This window comes from Mobula hypostoma, chromosome 23 (assembly GCF_963921235.1).
Source record: "Mobula hypostoma chromosome 23, sMobHyp1.1, whole genome shotgun sequence".
Lineage (NCBI taxonomy): Eukaryota > Metazoa > Chordata > Chondrichthyes > Myliobatiformes > Myliobatidae > Mobula > Mobula hypostoma.
In genome coordinates, this window is record NC_086119.1 from 47,595,045 (window position 1) to 47,612,396 (window position 17,352).

Below are 17,352 nucleotides of genomic sequence, written 5' to 3' on the forward strand. Positions count from 1 at the left end.
TTATTGTTGCCAACAAATGAGTCCAGTTTTTTTTTACAATTCTGCCCAATTGAAGATGTCTGGAGGAAAATGTAGAAACAACCATTTTCAACCATGATGACTGTTGGCATCATTCCATGTGACTGTGACACAACTGCGGTTTCAGATGTGAGGTGGAGAGCGATGGGAAGGGCTATCATGGAGACCCTAAACCCAACCTCATGCCCCTTTCCTTCCTGCCTATACCTTTCGGGTTTTCACTTGCTTGCACCTAAACCAACTACAGTCCCATCTAAATCATGATGCCAATTCAGCAGCCCTGAGACCTGAACACATAGACACTACATCTATGGAACCTCAACCAAAATGGCCATTGATGCAGTGTATAAAGACCATCAGAGTGCACATTAATTCTCTAGGCACCTGGATTTAATCTTAATCCTTAAATGCTCTGTGAAAGTGTCTCGGTTAGATCTTTGAAAACAAACATAGCGCATAAAACAAAATATTACCACAAATAGAGGGCAATTTAAAATCTAATTCAAAATGCATGCGAAGTGCACAGTACAGGTAAACAGTAAACAGCTCGCTGTCCTAGTGACAAGACCTTGGTGGTAGTGGGGTGCTCGTTAGTCTCACAACCTGAGGGAAGAAGCTGTTAGCTAATCTGGCAGTCCTAGTCCCAATGCTCCTGTGCCTCCTTCCTGATTGTAGTGGGTCAAAGAGATCGCGGGATGGGTGGTAGGAATCCTCAACAATGCTTCGGGTCCTTCATTTAAAATGCTTCAGCAAATGTCGCAAATAGAGAGGAGGGAGACCCTAATGATTCTTCCTTTGGTTTTTACTGCCCTCTGTAGGGCCTTGCAGCTTCTGTATCACACAATGATGCAGCCAGACAGGACACCCTCAAAGGTGCTCCTGTAGAAAGTTGTTGGTATGGAGGCAGGGAGTATTGCACACCTAAATCTCCTCAGAAAGTGTAGGCACTGCTGTGCCTCCTTGACTAGTGAGGAGGTGTTGTGGGTCCGGGTTAGACTGTATGTTCTGTGCACACCAAGGAACTTTGTCCTCTTCACTCCCTCCACAGCAGAGCCATGGATGTGCAATGGAGAGCAGTCGATCTGCGCCCCCCTGAGGTCCATCATCACCTCTGTTGTCTTGTCCACTTTGAGACCCAGGTCATTATTTTTCACGTCATTTAGCAATCCTGTCTACCTCCTCTCCGTATGCCGACTCATCATTCTTGCTGATGTTGTATCGTCAGCGAACTTGATGTTACGTTTTGAGCTGAATCTCGCAGTGCAGCCATGAGTCAGCAGCATGAAGAGCAGCGGGCTGAGCACCCAGCCCCGGCGAGGAACCAGTGCTCAGCGTGATGGAGCTTGAGATGTTGCTGCCAACTTGAACTGACAGGGGTCTTTCCATCAGCGAGTCAACGACCCAAATACAGAGGGAAGTGTTGAGTCCCAACAAAGACAGTTTACCCATCAGCCTCTGAGGGCTGACTGTGCTGAATGCCCTGGTGTATGAGGCATCATTTTCAAGGCGGGACAGGACGCAGTGGAAGGCCGAGGCTATGGCATCATCAGTGGATCGGTTTGAGCAGCAGGCTAAGTGGGAAGGGTTCAATGTAGCTGGAAGGTGGGACTTGATGTGATCCATTCCCAGCCACTCAAAACACTTCATGATTGTTCGGTTCAGTGCTACTGGGCGGTAATTGTTTCGGCCAGAAAATGTTGTTCATTTGGGTTCCAGAATGATGGTGGCTGCCTTGAAGGCTGCAGGGACTGTGGACTGTTGCAAAGAGATGTTAAATACGTCCATTAAGACCTCTGTTAGTTGGGCCGCACAATTCATCAGAACCTGACCAAGATTGTTTTCCAGCCCCACAGCTTTGCATGAGTTTACTCTGGCTAAGGTCCTTCTCATCTTGGCTGTGGCCAGACAGGGTGCCTGCCCCTCAGGGAGAGGGGGCTTTCCGCAATATAACACCTTTCATTGTGTCAGACCAAGCGGAGAAGGCATTCGGCCTACCAACAAGGGAGGGAGGCACCACTGGCATTACCATGCAGGGTAGACTGGTAATCTGTTATGGTTTGTATGCCTTGCCACATGCACTGTGTCTCCCTGGTGTCACAAAAGTGGCTGTAAACTTTCTGTGATTACTCTCACTTTGCCTTCCTGCTGGCATGGAAGAGCAGAGCTCTTGTTGACCATAGAGTCATCTTAACCCTGATCGGAAGGCAATTATTGCCCTCAAAGGGGGATGTAAACAGCAATAATCACAATGGCAGTGAACTCCCTCAGTAAGTACAAGGGCTTCCACTTCACCATTAAAAACCCTATCTGTGGTGAGAAGTAGGCCATTACTACCGAGGCATTAGTACACATCAGCTTTATTGATGTAGGCCCACAGACCTCCTCCGCAGGTCTTACCAGATGCTGCAGCATTTCGGTCTACCTAGAAGGAGATTAGGCTTAGATGGCCAAGTCTGGAGCGATGATCTGGAGCCATGTTTCTGTCAGGAGGAGTGTACAGCAGTCCCTCATTTCCTGTTGCTTCAGACACATATGCAGGTAATCCATTTTATTTTCTATCGTTCAGCCATTAGCAAGTAGAATCTTTGGAGCACAGGCCTGCAGGGATTTGAGTTAATTCTTGCGTGAATACTTGGCGCACTTACAATGCATCTGCATCCTCGCGCACTGCTTCCCTGAGAAGCTATAGCAAGCTGCAGTGCAGCGCGAGAATCTGCTCCATGCATTAGGCCGTAAGTGTGCGGAGCCTTTCGCTATCCAGTCCGCCAGAGAGGTAGATTTGCGGATTTTAGTGTTCTTTATTGTCAGCTGTGTTCCTTGGTCATAGAAAACATGAAATTTCATCATTGAATGGAGCTGGAGATGCTGCTGTGACTGTGCGTGGTGCCATCTTGGGTCAAGGTGAGTAAAAGGGACCATGTGGCACCCAAATGACATGGCGGAACACTTCATGTCGCAGGGCCCATTAACTTAAACCCTGTTCTCCTGGTCATGACAGAGGTGCTTAACCTAGGAGTGTGCAATGCACGAGGTAACCCAGCACAGCCTGTCACCTCCAAGATGAGCTCACCTCCAGAGGCAACATCGCAGGTAACAGCAGGACCTTCATCTTCAGGCAATCAACCCACTTGCCACACACAGACAAACTGTTGGTAAGCTAACCAGATGTGTGATTCCAAACATAACCTCTTCCTAGGGTAGAACATATAAGCCCAAATGTATATTTTATTGGGGAGTCTATACCCCATTCTGGACTCTGAAATTGTAATGAAAATTGGAAAAAAAATACCCAGCAGAGGCTGGAAATTTAAAATAAAAACACGCATCAGTCAGGCCACATCCGTGGGAAGTGAAAAGGACTTAATTTTCCAGGTCAAAGACCCGTTGTCATTTCTGCTATTTTAAATTTTCAATCTGAAACATTAACTCTTGCTCGTCCCACGATGTGGCCTGACCTGCTGAGTCTTTCAAGCATGTTATTTTTTAAGATTTTCATTTATTTTGTTGTGTAGCACCGAGTAAGCCCTTCTGGCCCTTCGAACCATGCTGTCCCAGCGACTCCCACAACCTTGATTTAACTCTAACCTAATCATGGGACAATTTCACAATGACCTATTAACTTACCTGGTAAATCTTTGTACCATGGGAAGAAACCGGAGCACTGGGGGGAAACCGACGCATTCCATACAGAAACTCCTTATGGAAAGACGCTGGAATTGAACTCCAAACTCTGGAATGTCCCGAGCTGTACTAGCATCATACTAACCAATACACGACTAGCTTCTGTATTTATTTCATCTACAATAGTTATTCTGAGAGTTCACTCTAAATCCGAATACTAATTGTGTTTCTCCACAGCTCTGTAACAGAGATTCTGAATCTGTACCGGGTGTCCTGCTCTCCAGCACCATGCCTCTGTACCCAGTGGAAGCAGTATGACAGAGAGAGAGGATATTTAACGCACGGTTTGTATGTTGTCTACTTGCAGAGCAATGCAATCAAACAGTCTTGACCCCTGACCTCACAATCTACCTTGAATTCTATATTTAAATCCTATATTCTGCATTCTTTTGTTGCTTTTCCCTTGAACTACTTTAATGTACTGTTGTTTTGAAATTATCTGTTTGGGCATCACGCAAAACAAAGTTTTTTTTTACTGTACCTTGGTTTATGTGTCAATAATAAACCTATTACTGATGACAAATTACCATTCCCCTGCTCTATTCTCATTAGCTCCGACAATTTTCCTCTTGGGTGTCCTTACAACTCTTGTTGGAACCACTGTTCACCTCTGTGGGCATCACCACAAAAGCAGTAGGTTTCTGGTCACTGTCACTTGCGTAAGTAAGGCCATCCTCACATCTGCAATGACTCATCCCCAAAAACATCATCAGTGTCTCCTAGTCCTCGTTGATTCAATTAATGAAAATAACTTCTCTTTGTTTGCCCTATCTAGAGTTTTAATATTCTTGTACACCTCTGTAAAAACTCCTCTCAACCTCTCCTGCCATAAGGAGACTAGAGCAGAAATGGATTTAATAATTCATTTGTTGTCTAACCAGATCATTGTGAGAGTTTAGCATTGCTTCCCTTTTCTGTCTAGGTACAGGGTTAAAGACCATAAGACATTGGAGCAGAATTCGGCCATTCAGCCCATTAAGTCTGCTGCACCATTTCATCATGGCTGATCCATTTCTGTCTCAACCCCATTCTCCTACCTTCGCCCCATAACCCTTCATGCCCTGACATCAAAAATCTATCAAGCTCCACCTTAAAGACACCCAATGACCTGACCTCCTGGTGGCAAAGAATTCCACAGATTCACCACCCTCTGGCTAAAGAAATTCCTCCTCGTCTTCATTCTAAGTGGACTTCCCTCTATTCTAATGTTGTGCCCTCTGGTCCTATACTCCCTCACTAAAGGAAACATCTGCTCCATATCCAGTCTATCCAGGCCTTTTAACATTCGATAGGTTTCAATTAGATCCCCCCTCATGCTTCTAAGTTCCTGTGAGTATAGGCCCAGGGCCTTCGAATGATGCTCCTCATATGATAAGCATTTCATTCCCAAATCACTTTCATGAACCTCCTTTGAACTCTCTCCAATGCCAGCACATCCTTTCTTAGATAGGGACTCAAAAGTGCTCACAGTACTCCAAGTGAGGCCTTATAAACCCTCAACACTACATCCTTCAGAGATACAGAACAGCACTTCAGCCCATCATGTCTGCCCCAACCCCCAGTCACCCCTTTACACTAATCCTACCCTATCCCATTTCTCTCCACATCTCTCAGAGTCTACTGCACACCCACGTCCTAGGGGCAATTTACAGTGACTAATTTATCTACTAACCCACAACTTTTGGGAAGTGGGATGAAACTGGAGAATCCGGAGAAAACCCACGTGTTCACAGGGTGGATGTGCAAACTCCGTACAGACAGCTTTGGAAGTTAGGACTGAACCCCGGTCACCAGAGCTGTGAGACAGCAGGTCTACAAGCTGTACCACTGTGTTCAGTACTAACTCCAGAACAGTGTTATGGAGCCTGTTCCCAGTATCAACTCCTCAGTGTTCCTGAGTCTGCACCCACCTCCATACTCTTCCGCAGCTTGTTCTCAGTAACCACTCTTCAACATTGTTCTCTCCAGTGTCGAGTGTAAGAGGAGTGACTCAGTTCCTGTCTGGGCACCTATTCTGTCACGAAAACCTCACCACCTTGCTCACCACCTTCTGCAGATGCTCCTGGCTGTTGAGTCACAGACCTTCTAAAGCAACTCCAAAGAGCTGTTTTTTTTTTCCATTTCCAATAACAATATCCAACCTTTATTTAATCTACTTTTGAACAGCTGGTGTTCTGCCCTCACTGGATGGATAACAAAATCGATCCAATATCAGGTCCTCGCCCGGTTGCCAAAGTGGTCTCAGTACACATTGGTACATGTCTGCTGAGCAACCTCTCAGCTGTGTGCAGAAAGAATTAATCAATCTCTCCGCAAATCACTGTGTGCCACCCCACTGCTTCATCGCTCACTGACATCTGCACATATTGCCCTCACTTGACCCGCTGTAGGGCACATGAGGATATCTCGCCCAGCCAGACCCCTACTGTTGACATTAAATGCTCACCTTCAACATCAAATCGATCTGCTGTCTGCAAAGGATAGGCTAGAAGATCTCCTCCTTATTTCCATTTACTCTCCACCCCTCCCTCCATCTCTCCCAGATCATATGTCACTGCTGATACATGTTGAACTACGCTTGGAAGAAGCACTGGAATTATCAAGGGTGAAGATGCAGTGGGTGGTGACTTCAGTGTTCATCACTAAGTTGGCCTGGTAGCTCTGCTGTAACTGTGAACTAAGTCACCGGAAAGACTCTGGAGCTAGTGGATATAGAAGTGTTTTATTTAGCAAAAAGCAAGCAACAGGATTCATATTGAGACAGCCATGGAAGAAGAGCCCTGCTCGAAGCAATATTACATGACATTTTATATGTTAAAGGTCAAAGGCAGCAGCAGGAGAATTCTATAGTTACAATGTATCTGCAATGCTTCCTTTGAGTTAAATACCTCCTCCTTTGCACCCACACTCCAGACACCCAAAATAAATAATTATCAACATTGTCTGGTTTGCAATTAACCCTAGTCTGCAGCTCCAGGAATATTATTGTTCAGAGCTGTATTTTAAATTCAATCTACAATCCATGTTCAGGTCTGAAGACCGGCTGCTGTTAAAATTAGTATTTGCTATATACCATAACTCCAGAATACACCTTTACAGCACCACCACAGTCAGAGCTGCCCAGGTCCTGAAGGACACAGCTGCCAGACAGGGTTTGTGGCAGACAGTGAGTGAACCAACACGGGAAAACATATTTGACCTATCCTCACCATTTTATCAGCGGCTGATGCATGATGACATTGGTGGAAGTGATCACTGCACAGTCCTCATGGAGCCAAATTTCTTGCCTATACACCATGGACATCAAAAGCATCAATGCAGCATTGAGAGCCTTGGTGTAGCTGAATTCAGTGGGTATCAAGAAGAAAGCAACCCAATGGAGATGTTTGCTGATAATTACAAATGCTCAGTTCCATCTCTGAAAATAAATAGACCACACTTGCATGCAGTGTCATCAATATTCAGGCACCTGGCATCACTTGACTTGAAATATCTGGTCATCCTTCATGGTCTCTGAAGGTTTCTCAATGGCTCTGTGGGAGTAGGTTCAGCAGAGACTGGAATAGTTCAAAAATAAGGCTGACCATCATCTTCTCAAGAGCAGATAGAGTTGAACAAAAAATCTTGGTCCCACCATTGATTCCCACATAAAGGATATAACAAAGCAAAACACATTTTTAGCAATCTATGCACAACGTAGCAACTAATTCAACACTGTCCACACTTAGACATTCTCTTAACAAACATATCTTAATGACAGTTTCAAGATAAACAAAATGACCTTGTTTGGTCTGTAAGAGGCAGAAGGTCCAAAGCAGAGGTGGGAGATACAAAATGAGGGCTCTGATAAGCAGTGTTATTTCCAAGCTGTGGTCTTACAGCATCAGTCAAGAACCTTAACTCCATATGACCCCTGTGTCAAGACAGAACATGCTTCTAGCTGCATAATTTGGAATAATTCTTGATCTTACTTTTTCTCAGAAAGGTCAGGTTTAAGTGTCAGATATTTTTGACTTTTTGTTGTTGCATGGAGATTCACAGCATGCAGCTCATTTAGTAAATTAACACCATGGGAAAGTAGATAGAGGTCCAAGTTTCTTTACACTTCATCGCACTCGGCACAGTGAAACCTGGGGCATTTAAATTTGTGAAAAGTCAATTTAAAATAAAAACAAGATTTCATTTCAAATTGTCTGGATTTTTTTGCCTAACTGGGGTGAAATATAGTAACTAGACTTGTAAACTGGAGGTCTAGCAGTGAATGCATGACAGCAGTGTGAGACCAATTTGTATTCAGTAATAAAGATTGCCTTTTGGAATACAGATATGATAAAAATGTCACTGAATCCCTTGTTAAAATCTGTCATGCAGGTCTTCATCCATACTAGATTTGACTCCAATCACATTTAACTAGCTTTTGATCTGAACCAGTTGAATAAATGCAACCTTGCTAGTAAACCTGACAGTGAACTAAAAGTAAAAAAATAATGAGGAATGATATTTGAAATAGTCCACCAGAACAGATAATTGAGGTAAAGACGCCAAGGGCATTCAATATGCAATTAATTGACAAATTGGTGCAGTAATGGGCAAAGTCATCTTTAATGATCGGATGATGGAAGTGGGTTACATCAGAAAGAGTTATGAAAAGAAATGGAAACAAGAGGTGGGTGCCTTCAAAGGTCAAATGTCAACACTCAGCCTGACCTGCTGTCTATCCTGCATTTTCTGTTTCTATTTCAGATTTCCAGCATCTGCAGTTTCTCATGTTTAGGTGCAGGAAATGGAGAACTGGAGAAGGCAAATTGGAATATGCAAACAAGAAATGAAGAGGGAGTGAAAGAATGAAAAATCACAAAATACCATCAATAAGTAAGTTCCTTTAGTTACCAAGTTTGCCATGAGTCTGAACAACTGGGCAACTGAATTCCTGTCACAGATTTGCAGGAGTCTCCCCCTCAGTAACCAGGGAAGGATTTTAGCTCTCGTGACCTGTGGAAGTGGTAAATGCCAGAATAATTTACCTGCAGAGTGTTGACCGGAAAAGACGGAATGGGTGGAAAGTCCATTATCTGTAGGTCGTGCACATGCTCGTTCATGACCACAGCAGGCAGGTAGATGTGACGTGTTTTAGTAGGCATGTAGTGGTCACTGTAATCGTTGTAGAGAAACTGGTGCACAATTGCTGATTTCCCAACCCCTTGCGCTCCCAGGACTGCTATTTTGAAAGTTGTCACCATGCCGTTGAAGGACACTCGGTGCAGATGTGCTGAGGTCATGCATATTCCAGGGGCTTCCAGTCAGATACTCCCAAGAAACATGGTCATACAGTTCCAGTTGGGCTGCTCCTGGAATTAGAAGGAGAGGCTCTTCATCACTCACACACGAAACAACAACACACACAGTATATTAAATGTGTTCTCACTGTAATTATTCACATGAAAATAATTTGCAACGATTGCTTCCGACAAATTGAGAGAATGTGGGTTGGAACGAAGTGATAATGATTTGGTAGGATCAATAGGAATTAGATTATCACCACATTTGAGTGTTAGTATTAAGTTGCAAACTCTGATTTACAGTGATCACAACTTAATATTAACACAAGCAACATACATCAAAGTTGCTGGTGAACGCAGCAGGCCAAGCAGCATCTATAGGAAGAGGCGCAGTCGACGTTTCAGGCCGAGACCCTTCGTCAGGACTAAACGAAGGGTCTCGGCCTGAAACGTCGACTGCGCCTCTTCCTATAGATGCTGCTTGGCCTGCTGCGTTCACCAGCAAATTTGATGTATGTTGCTTGAATTTCCAGCATCTGCAGAATTCCTGTTGTTTGCGTTAATATTAACACACTTACAGTTCCCCAAGGCTTTTCCCACCCTTGTCCAAAATTGGAACTTACAGCCTTAGCTGTGCGGCAATCACAGAGCAGAGACACCAGCTTTCCGTGGAAGGGCAGGAAGCAAAAGAGAATAATTTTCTGCCCTTCACTCAAACATGCTACAGGTTGTCACCAGCCACCACTGGCTGAGAGATCAGAAACATATCGTCTTCTTGGCCTCTCTGACAAGAGGGTCCCACAAGGTAACGTTGCAGCAAAGGAAGCAAATGAATACCTTCACAAGGTGAATCACACTCTCTTCCATCACACCATGCCATCTCAACAAGTAGACACAAGATGTAAGACACGGGGCACTTTAATGTGCACTCCATCTCCCTTCCTTTTCAAAGCTTATTACTCATGGAAGCCTCGTAGCTTCAGTGACTGACGTGCAACGCTGTTTGTGTGGGGTTTTGCCTGGTTACTGTGTGGGACCTCTACAGCTGCTCCAGCTTCAACCCAGATCCCAAAGGTACAAGTCGGTAGGTTGTTCGCCTCAGTAATTAACCTTCTGCTTCCTCTTAATTTCTTCCCTCTTTGTTTTTCTGTACAGTATTTCAGTTTTGCTGGTGCAAGTGGGGGGAGTGGGAGGGTGAGGGTTGATGCTTTTGCATGGGAAGAGAGAGGGGGTCTTTGGGGTTCCGATGTCTGTGAAGAGCAAAGATTTCACGTTGTATACTATATACATTCTCTGACATTAAATTTGACTTTCAAGCCGCTGAGCAGTACAAATTGCTCCTCATTGTAGGTGAGCACTTGATGGCTGGCGTGAGCTCAGTGGGTCTAGGGCCCTGTTCCTGCACAACGATACCAATTGTGAGAATGTGTATCCTTAAACGCCTACAGCCCTTCCATGCCTCACCCCAGAAGGGCAACTGGCTCAGTTGTTTGAAGAGGAGGGCTGTCATGATATAGAAATACCCTGAAACACAGGAGACGCCGACACAAGAATCAGAGGCTGAGGAGAGCTGATAGAATTCCGAGAGGCATAGATAGTCAACGTCTATTTCTCAGAGAAAATGTCTAATACCAGAGGATATAAGGCAAGACGGCGCAGTTTAAGGGAGATGTGTGTGGAGAGTTTTTTTGGAAAGAGATGGTGGGTGAATGGAAAGAGTTGCTGGTGTGCTGGTGAGAGAGGATACAACAGTGGTATTTAAGAAGCTTTTAGACACACACATGAGCACGCAGGGAATGGCGGCGTATGGACCATGCACAGACAGAAGAGATTTAGTTCAAGTTGGCATTGAGTTTGGCACGCACTTTGTGAGCTGAAAGGTCCGTTCCTGTTCGGTACTGTTTCATGTTCTATGGAAGGAGTTTCAGCTGAGCTGAAGCAATGCTGCCCCCACCCAGAATGGAACTGAGCTCTATGAGAATTCTTGGAGCCACACTCATCCGAGTAAGCGGAGAGTGTTCCTCCACTCTGCTGACTTGTGCCTTGTACATTGTGGTAAGGACTCTTGGTGCCTGGAGGTGAATCACTCATTGCAGTCAGCAGCCTCCGACTTGCTTGTGTAGCCGCAGTATTTATACAGTTATCTAGCTAAGTTTCTGGACATTAGTGACCCCTAGAATATTGATGGGGGATGCTCAGGGCAGGTGTCATCCCCATTAGATATTGCCAGACAAGATCCTAAGCAGGGCCAGTAAGCGGTTTGACTCCAGTGGAGACTAAAGCCAAATGCATAAGACCAGAAGACCTCGGAGCATAATTAGGCCATTCTGTCCATTGAGTCTGCTCCATCATGGAAATGTGGCTGATTTATTTTCCCTCTCAGCCCATTCCCCTGCCTTCTCCCCATAACCTATGATGCCCTTACTACTTTAGAGTCTATCAACCTCTGCTTTAAATATTCCCAATATTTCACAGCCACAGCTGTCTATGGCAATGAATTCCACAGATTCACCTTCCTCTGGCTAAAGAAATTCTTCCTCATTTCTGTCCGAAAAGGGCAACCATTTTTTTGAAGCTGTACACTCCAGTGTGAGATTCTCGCACCACTCTCCATGTTCACTCTCTCCAGGGCTTTCAATATTTGATACGTTTCAATGAGACCACTCCTAATTTTCAAAAACTCCAGTGAGTACACGCCCAGCGCAAACAAGTGCTCCAGTTGCAATGTGAAATTATAAAGACACTGCAGCAATCTCATCGGGAGAAGAGTGTCAGGACATTTCACTGACACCCTGCTGTACCTGGGACAGGGTGAGCGTTAAAGACATGTATCATTAGAGGCTCCACGGGCAATTAGAGGTGACGCCGGGAGGGAATGTGTGGGAAGGGGAGACTGGGTGGGGGTGTGGGAAGGGAGAACACTGGGTGGGGGTGTGCGAAGGGTAGACTGGGTGGGGGTGTGGGAAGGGAAGAGACTGGGTGGGGGTGTGGGAAGGGGAGACTGGGTGGGGGTGTGGGAAGGAGAGACTGGGTGGGGGTGTGGGAAGGGAGGAGACTGGGTGTTGGTGTGGGAAGGGGAGACTGAGTGTGGGTGTGGGAAGGGGAGACTGGGTTGGGGTGTGGGAAGGGGAGACTGGGTGGGGGTGTGGGAAGGGGAGACTGGGTGGGGGTGTGGGAAGGGAGGAGACTGGGTGTCGATGTGGGAAGGGGAGACTGAGTGTGGGTGTGGGAAGGGAGGAAACTGGGTTGGGGTGTGGGAAGGGGAGACTGGGTGGGGGTGTGGGAAGGGGAGACTGGGTGGGGGTGTGGGAAGGAGAGACTGGGTGGGGGTATGGGAAGGGGAGACTGGGTGGGGGTGTGGGAAGGGAGGAGACTGGGTGTTGGTGTGGGAAGGGAGGAGACTGGGTGTTGGTGTGGGAAGGGGAGACTGAGTGTGGGTGTGGGAAGGGAGGAGACTGGGTTGGGGTGTGGGAAGGGGAGACTGGGTGGGGGTGTGGGAAGGAGAGACTGGGTGGGGGTGTGGGAAGGGAGGAGACTGGGGGGAGTGGGAAGGGGAGACTGGGTAGGGGTGTGGGAAGAGGAGGAGACTGGGTGTGGGTGTGGGAATGGGAGACTGGCTGGGGGTGTGGGAAGGGGAGACTGGGTGGAGGTGTGGGAAGGGGGGAGACTGGGTGGGGGTGTGGGAAGGGGAGACTGGGTGGGGGTGTGGGAAGGGGAACTGGGTGGGGGTGTGGCAAAGGGAGACTGGGTGTGGGTGTTGGAAGGGGAGACTGGGTGGTGGTGTGGTAAGTGGAGAGTGGGTGGGGTGTGGGAAGGGGAGGAGACAAGGTGGTGGTGTGGGTAGGGGAGACTGGGGGTGCTGTGGGAAGAGGAGACCGGGTGGCGGTGTGGGAAGGGAGGACACTGGGTCGGGGTGTGAGAATGGAGGAGACTTGGCAGGGGTGTGGGGAGGGAGGAGACAGGGGTGGAGTGTGGAAAGTGGAGGAGACTGGGTGGGGGTGTGGGAAGGGGAGACTGGGTGGGAGTGTGGGATGGGAGGAGACTCTGGGTGTGTGGGAAGGGGAGGAGACTGGGTGGGGGTGTGGGAAGGGGAGGAAACTGGGTGGGGTGTGTGAAGGGGAGATTGGGTGGGGGTGTGGGATGGGAGGAGACTGGGTGGGGGTGTGAGAAGGGGAGACTGGGTGGGGGTGTGGGAAGGGGGGAGACTGGGTGGGGTGTGCGAAGGGGAGATTGGGTGGGGGTGTGGGATGGGAGGAGACTGGGTGGGGGTGTGAGAAGGGGAGACTGGGTGGGAGTGTGGGATGGGAGGAGACTCTGGGTGTGTGGGAAGGGGAAGAGACTGGGTGGGGGTGTGGGAAGGGGAGGAAACTGGGTGGGGTGTGTGAAGGGGAGATTGGGTGGGGGTGTGGGATGGGAGGAGACTGGGTGGAGGTGTGAGAAGGGGAGACTGGGTGGGGGTGTGGGAAGGGGGGAGACTGGGTGGGGTGTGGGATGGGAGGAGACTGGGTGGGGGTGTGAGAAGGGGAGACTGGGTGGGAGTGTGGGATGGGAGGAGACTCTGGGTGTGTGGGAAGGGGAGGAGACTGGGTGGGGGTGTGGGAAGGGGAGGAAACTGGGTGGGGTGTGCGAAGGGGAGATTGGGTGGGGGTGTGGGAAGGGAGGAGACTGGGTGGGGGTGTGGGAAGGGGGGAGACTGGGTGGGTGTGTGGGAAGGGGTGACTGGGTGTGTGTGAGGGAAGAGAGGAGATTGGGTGGGGGTGTGAGAAGGGGGTAGACAGGGTGGGGAGTGGGAAGGGGAGACTGGGTGGCGGTGTGAGAAGGGAGGAGACTGGGTGGGGTGTGGGAAGGGAGGAGACTGGGTGGGGGTATGAGAAGGGGAGAGTGGGTGGGGGTGTGAGAAGGGAGGAGACTGGGTGGGGGTGTGGGAAGGGGAGACTGGGTGGGGTTGTGCGAAGGGGTGTCTGTGTGGGGGTGTGGGAAGGGGTGACCGGGTGGGTGTGTGGGAAGAGAGGAGATTGGGTGGGTGTGTGTGAAGAGGGGAGACGGTGGGGGTGTGGGAAGGGGAGTCTGGGTGGGGGTATGGGAAGGGAGGAGACTGGGTGGGGGTGTGCGAAGGGTAGACTGGGTGGGGGTGTGGGAAGGGGAGTCTGGGTGGAGGTATGGGAAGGGAGGAGACTGGGTGGGGGTGTGGGAAGGGTAGACTGGGTGGGGGTGTGGGAAGGTAGGAGACTGGGTGGCGGTGTGGAAAAGGGGAGACTAGGTGCAGCTGTGGGGAGGGAGGAGATTGGGTGGGGGTGTTGGAACGTGAGACTGGGTGGGGGTGTGGGAAGGGGAGACTGGGTGGGGGTGTGGGAAGGGGAGGAGACAGGGTGGGGGTGTGGGTGTAGGGAGGAGACCGGGGGGGGAGTGTGGGAAGGGGCGGAGACTGGGTGGAAGTGTGGGATGGGAGGAGACTCGGTGGGGGTGTGGGAAGGGGAGACTGGGTGGAGGTGTGGGAAGGGAGGAGACTGGGTGGTGGTGTGTCAAGGGGAGTCTGGGTGGGGGTGTGGGAAGGGGAGACTGTGTGGGGGTGTGGGAAGGGGAGACCGGGTGGGGGTGTGGGAAGGGGAGACCGGGTGGGGGTGTGGGAAGGTGTGACTGTGTGGAGGTGTAGGAAGGGGACACTGGGGGGGGGGAGGGGAGACCGAGTGTGGGTGTGGGAAGGGGAGACTGGGTGGGGGTGTGGGAAGGGAGGAGATCGGGTGGGCGTACGGGAAGGGGAGAGTGGGTGGGCGTGTGGGAAGTGGAGACTGGGTGGGGGTGTGGTCAAGGGAGATTGGGTGGGGGTGTTGGAAGGGGAGACTGGGTGGGGGTGTGGGAAGTTAAGAGTGGGTGGGGTGTGGGAAGGGGAGGAGATGGGTGGGGGTGTGGGAAGATAGGAGACTGGGTGGGGGTGTGGGAAGGGAAGACTGGGTGGGGGTGTGGGATGGGAGGAGACTCGGTGGGGCTGTGGGAAGGGAGGAGATTCGGTGGGGGTGTGGGAAGGGGGAGTCTGGGTGGGCGTATGGGAAGGGGAGACTGGGTGGGGGTGTGGGAAGAGGAGACCGGATGGGGGTGTGGGAAGGGAGGAGACCCGGTGGTGGTGTGGGAAGGGGTGACTGGGTGCGGGTGTGTGAAGGGAGGACGTTGGGTCGGGGTGTGAGAATGGAGGAGACTTGGTGGGGGTGTGGGAAGGGGAGACTGGGTGGGGGTGTGGGAAGGGGAGAGTGGGTGGGTGTTTGAGAAGGGAGGAGACTGGGTAGGGGTGTGAGAAGGGGAGACTGGTTGCGGGTGTGTGAAGGGAGGAGACTGGGTGGGAGTGTGGGAAGATAGGAGACTGGGTGGGGGTGTGGGAAGGGAAGACTGGGTGGGGGTGTGGGATGGGAGGAGACTCGGTGGGGCTGTGGGAAGGGAGGAGATTCGGTGGGGGTGTGGGAAGGGGGAGTCTGGGTGGGCGTATGGGAAGGGGAGACTGGGTGGGGGTGTGGGAAGGGAGGAGACTGGGTGGGTGTGTGGGAAGGGAGGAGACTGGGTGGGGATGTAGGAAGGGGAGACTGGGTGGGGGTATTTGAAGGGGAGACTGGGTGGGGGTATTTGAAGGGGAGGAGACTTGGTGGGGGTGTGGGAAGAGGAGACCGGATGGGGGTGTGGGAAGGGAGGAGACCCGGTGGTGGTGTGGGAAGGGGTGACTGGGTGCGGGTGTGTGAAGGGAGGATGTTGGGTCGGGGTGTGAGAATGGAGGAGACTTGGTGGGGGTGTGGGAAGGGGAGACTGGGTGGGGGTGTGGGAAGGGGAGTACGGGTGGGTGTTTGAGAAGGGAGGAGACTGGGTAGGGGTGTGAGAAGGGGAGACTGGTTGCGGGTGTGTGAAGGGAGGAGACTGGGTGGGAGTGTGGGAACGCGATGAGACTGGGTGGGGGTGTGGTAATTGGAAACTGGGTGGGGGTGTGGGAAGGGAGGACTGGGTGAAGGTGTTGGGAAGGGGAGACTGGGTGGTGGTGTGTCAAGGGGAGACTGGGTGGGGGTGTGGGAAGGGGAGACTGGGTGGGGGTGTGGGAAGGGAGGCCAGTGGGTGGGGGTGTGGGAAGGGAGGAGACTGGTTGGTGGTGTAGGAAGGGGAGACTCGGTAGGGATGTGGGAATGGGAGACTGGTTGGAGGTGTGGGAAGGGGAGACTGTGTGGGGGTGTGGGAAGGGGAGTCTGGGTGGGGGTGTGGGAAGGTGTGACTGTGTGGGGGTGTAGGAAGGGGACACTGGGGGGGGGGGATGGGTGACCGAGTGTGGGTGTGGGAAGGGGAGACTGGATGGGGGTGTGTGCAGGGAGGAGACTGGGTGGGGGTGTGGAAAAGGGACACTGGGTGTGGTGTGGGAAGGTGAGTCTGGGTGGGCGTGTGGGAAGGGGTGACCGGGTGGGGGTGTGGGAAGGGGTGACTGGTTGGGGGTGTGGGAAGGGAGGAGACTGTGTGGGGTGTGGGAAGGAGAGACTGGGTGGCGGTGTGGGAAGGGGTGACTGGGTGGGGATGTGGGAAGCGGAGGAGACTGGGTGGGGGTGTGGGAAGGGGAGACTGTGTGGGGGTGTGGGAACGGGAGACTTGTTGGGGGTGTGGGAAGGGGAGTCTGGGTGTGGGTGTGGGAAGGGGAGAAGACAGGGTGGGGGTGTGGGAAAGGGAGACTGGGTGGCGGTGTGGGAAGGGAGGAGACTGGGTGGGGATGTGGGAAGGGAGGAGACTGGGTAGGGGGGTGGGAAGGGAGGAGACTGGTTGCGGGTGTCATAAGGGGAGACTGGGTGGGGATGTGGAAAGTGGGGAGACTGGGTGGGGGTGTGAGAAGGGAGGAGACTGCATGGGGGTGTAGGAAGGGGAGACTGGGTGGGGTTGTGCGAAGGGGTGTCCGGGTGGTGGTGTGGGAACGGGAGACTGGGTGGGGGAAGGGGAGACTGGGTGGGGGTGTGGGAAGGGGAGGAGACTGCGTGGAGGTATGGGATGGGAGGAGACTGGGTGGGGGTGTGGGAAGGGGAGGAGACTGCGTGGAGGTATGGGATGGGAGGAGACTGGGTGGACGTGTGGGAAGGAAAGACTGGGTGGGGGTGTGGGAAGGGAGGAGACCGGGTGGGTGTATGGGAAGGGGAGACTGGGTGTGGGTGTGGGAAGGGAGACTGGGTGGGGGTGTTGGAAGGGAAGACTGGGTGGGGGTGTGGGAAGTCGAGAGTGGGTGGGGTGTGGGAAGGGGAGGAGACCGGGTGGGAGTGTGGGAAGGGGAGACTGAGTGGGGGTGTGGGATGGGAGGAGACTGGCTGGGCGTGTGGGAAGGAAAGACTGGGTGGGGGTGTGGGAAGGGAGGAGACCGGGTGGGTGTATG

The 17,352-nt window shown here is 51.2% G+C and overlaps 1 protein-coding gene across 1 annotated transcript in view; it reads right to left on the bottom strand.

Moving 5' to 3' along the window:
* The window catches only part of LOC134336709 (ras-like protein family member 10B), a 149,729-nt gene that overhangs the window by 106,524 nt on the left and 25,853 nt on the right, over positions 1–17,352 (bottom strand). The window contains exon 2 of the mRNA XM_063031096.1: positions 8,724–9,047. Within this exon, the coding sequence (XP_062887166.1) occupies positions 8,724–8,978 (255 nt within the window). The 5' untranslated portion in view covers positions 8,979–9,047. The remainder of the gene's footprint in view (positions 1–8,723; positions 9,048–17,352) is intronic.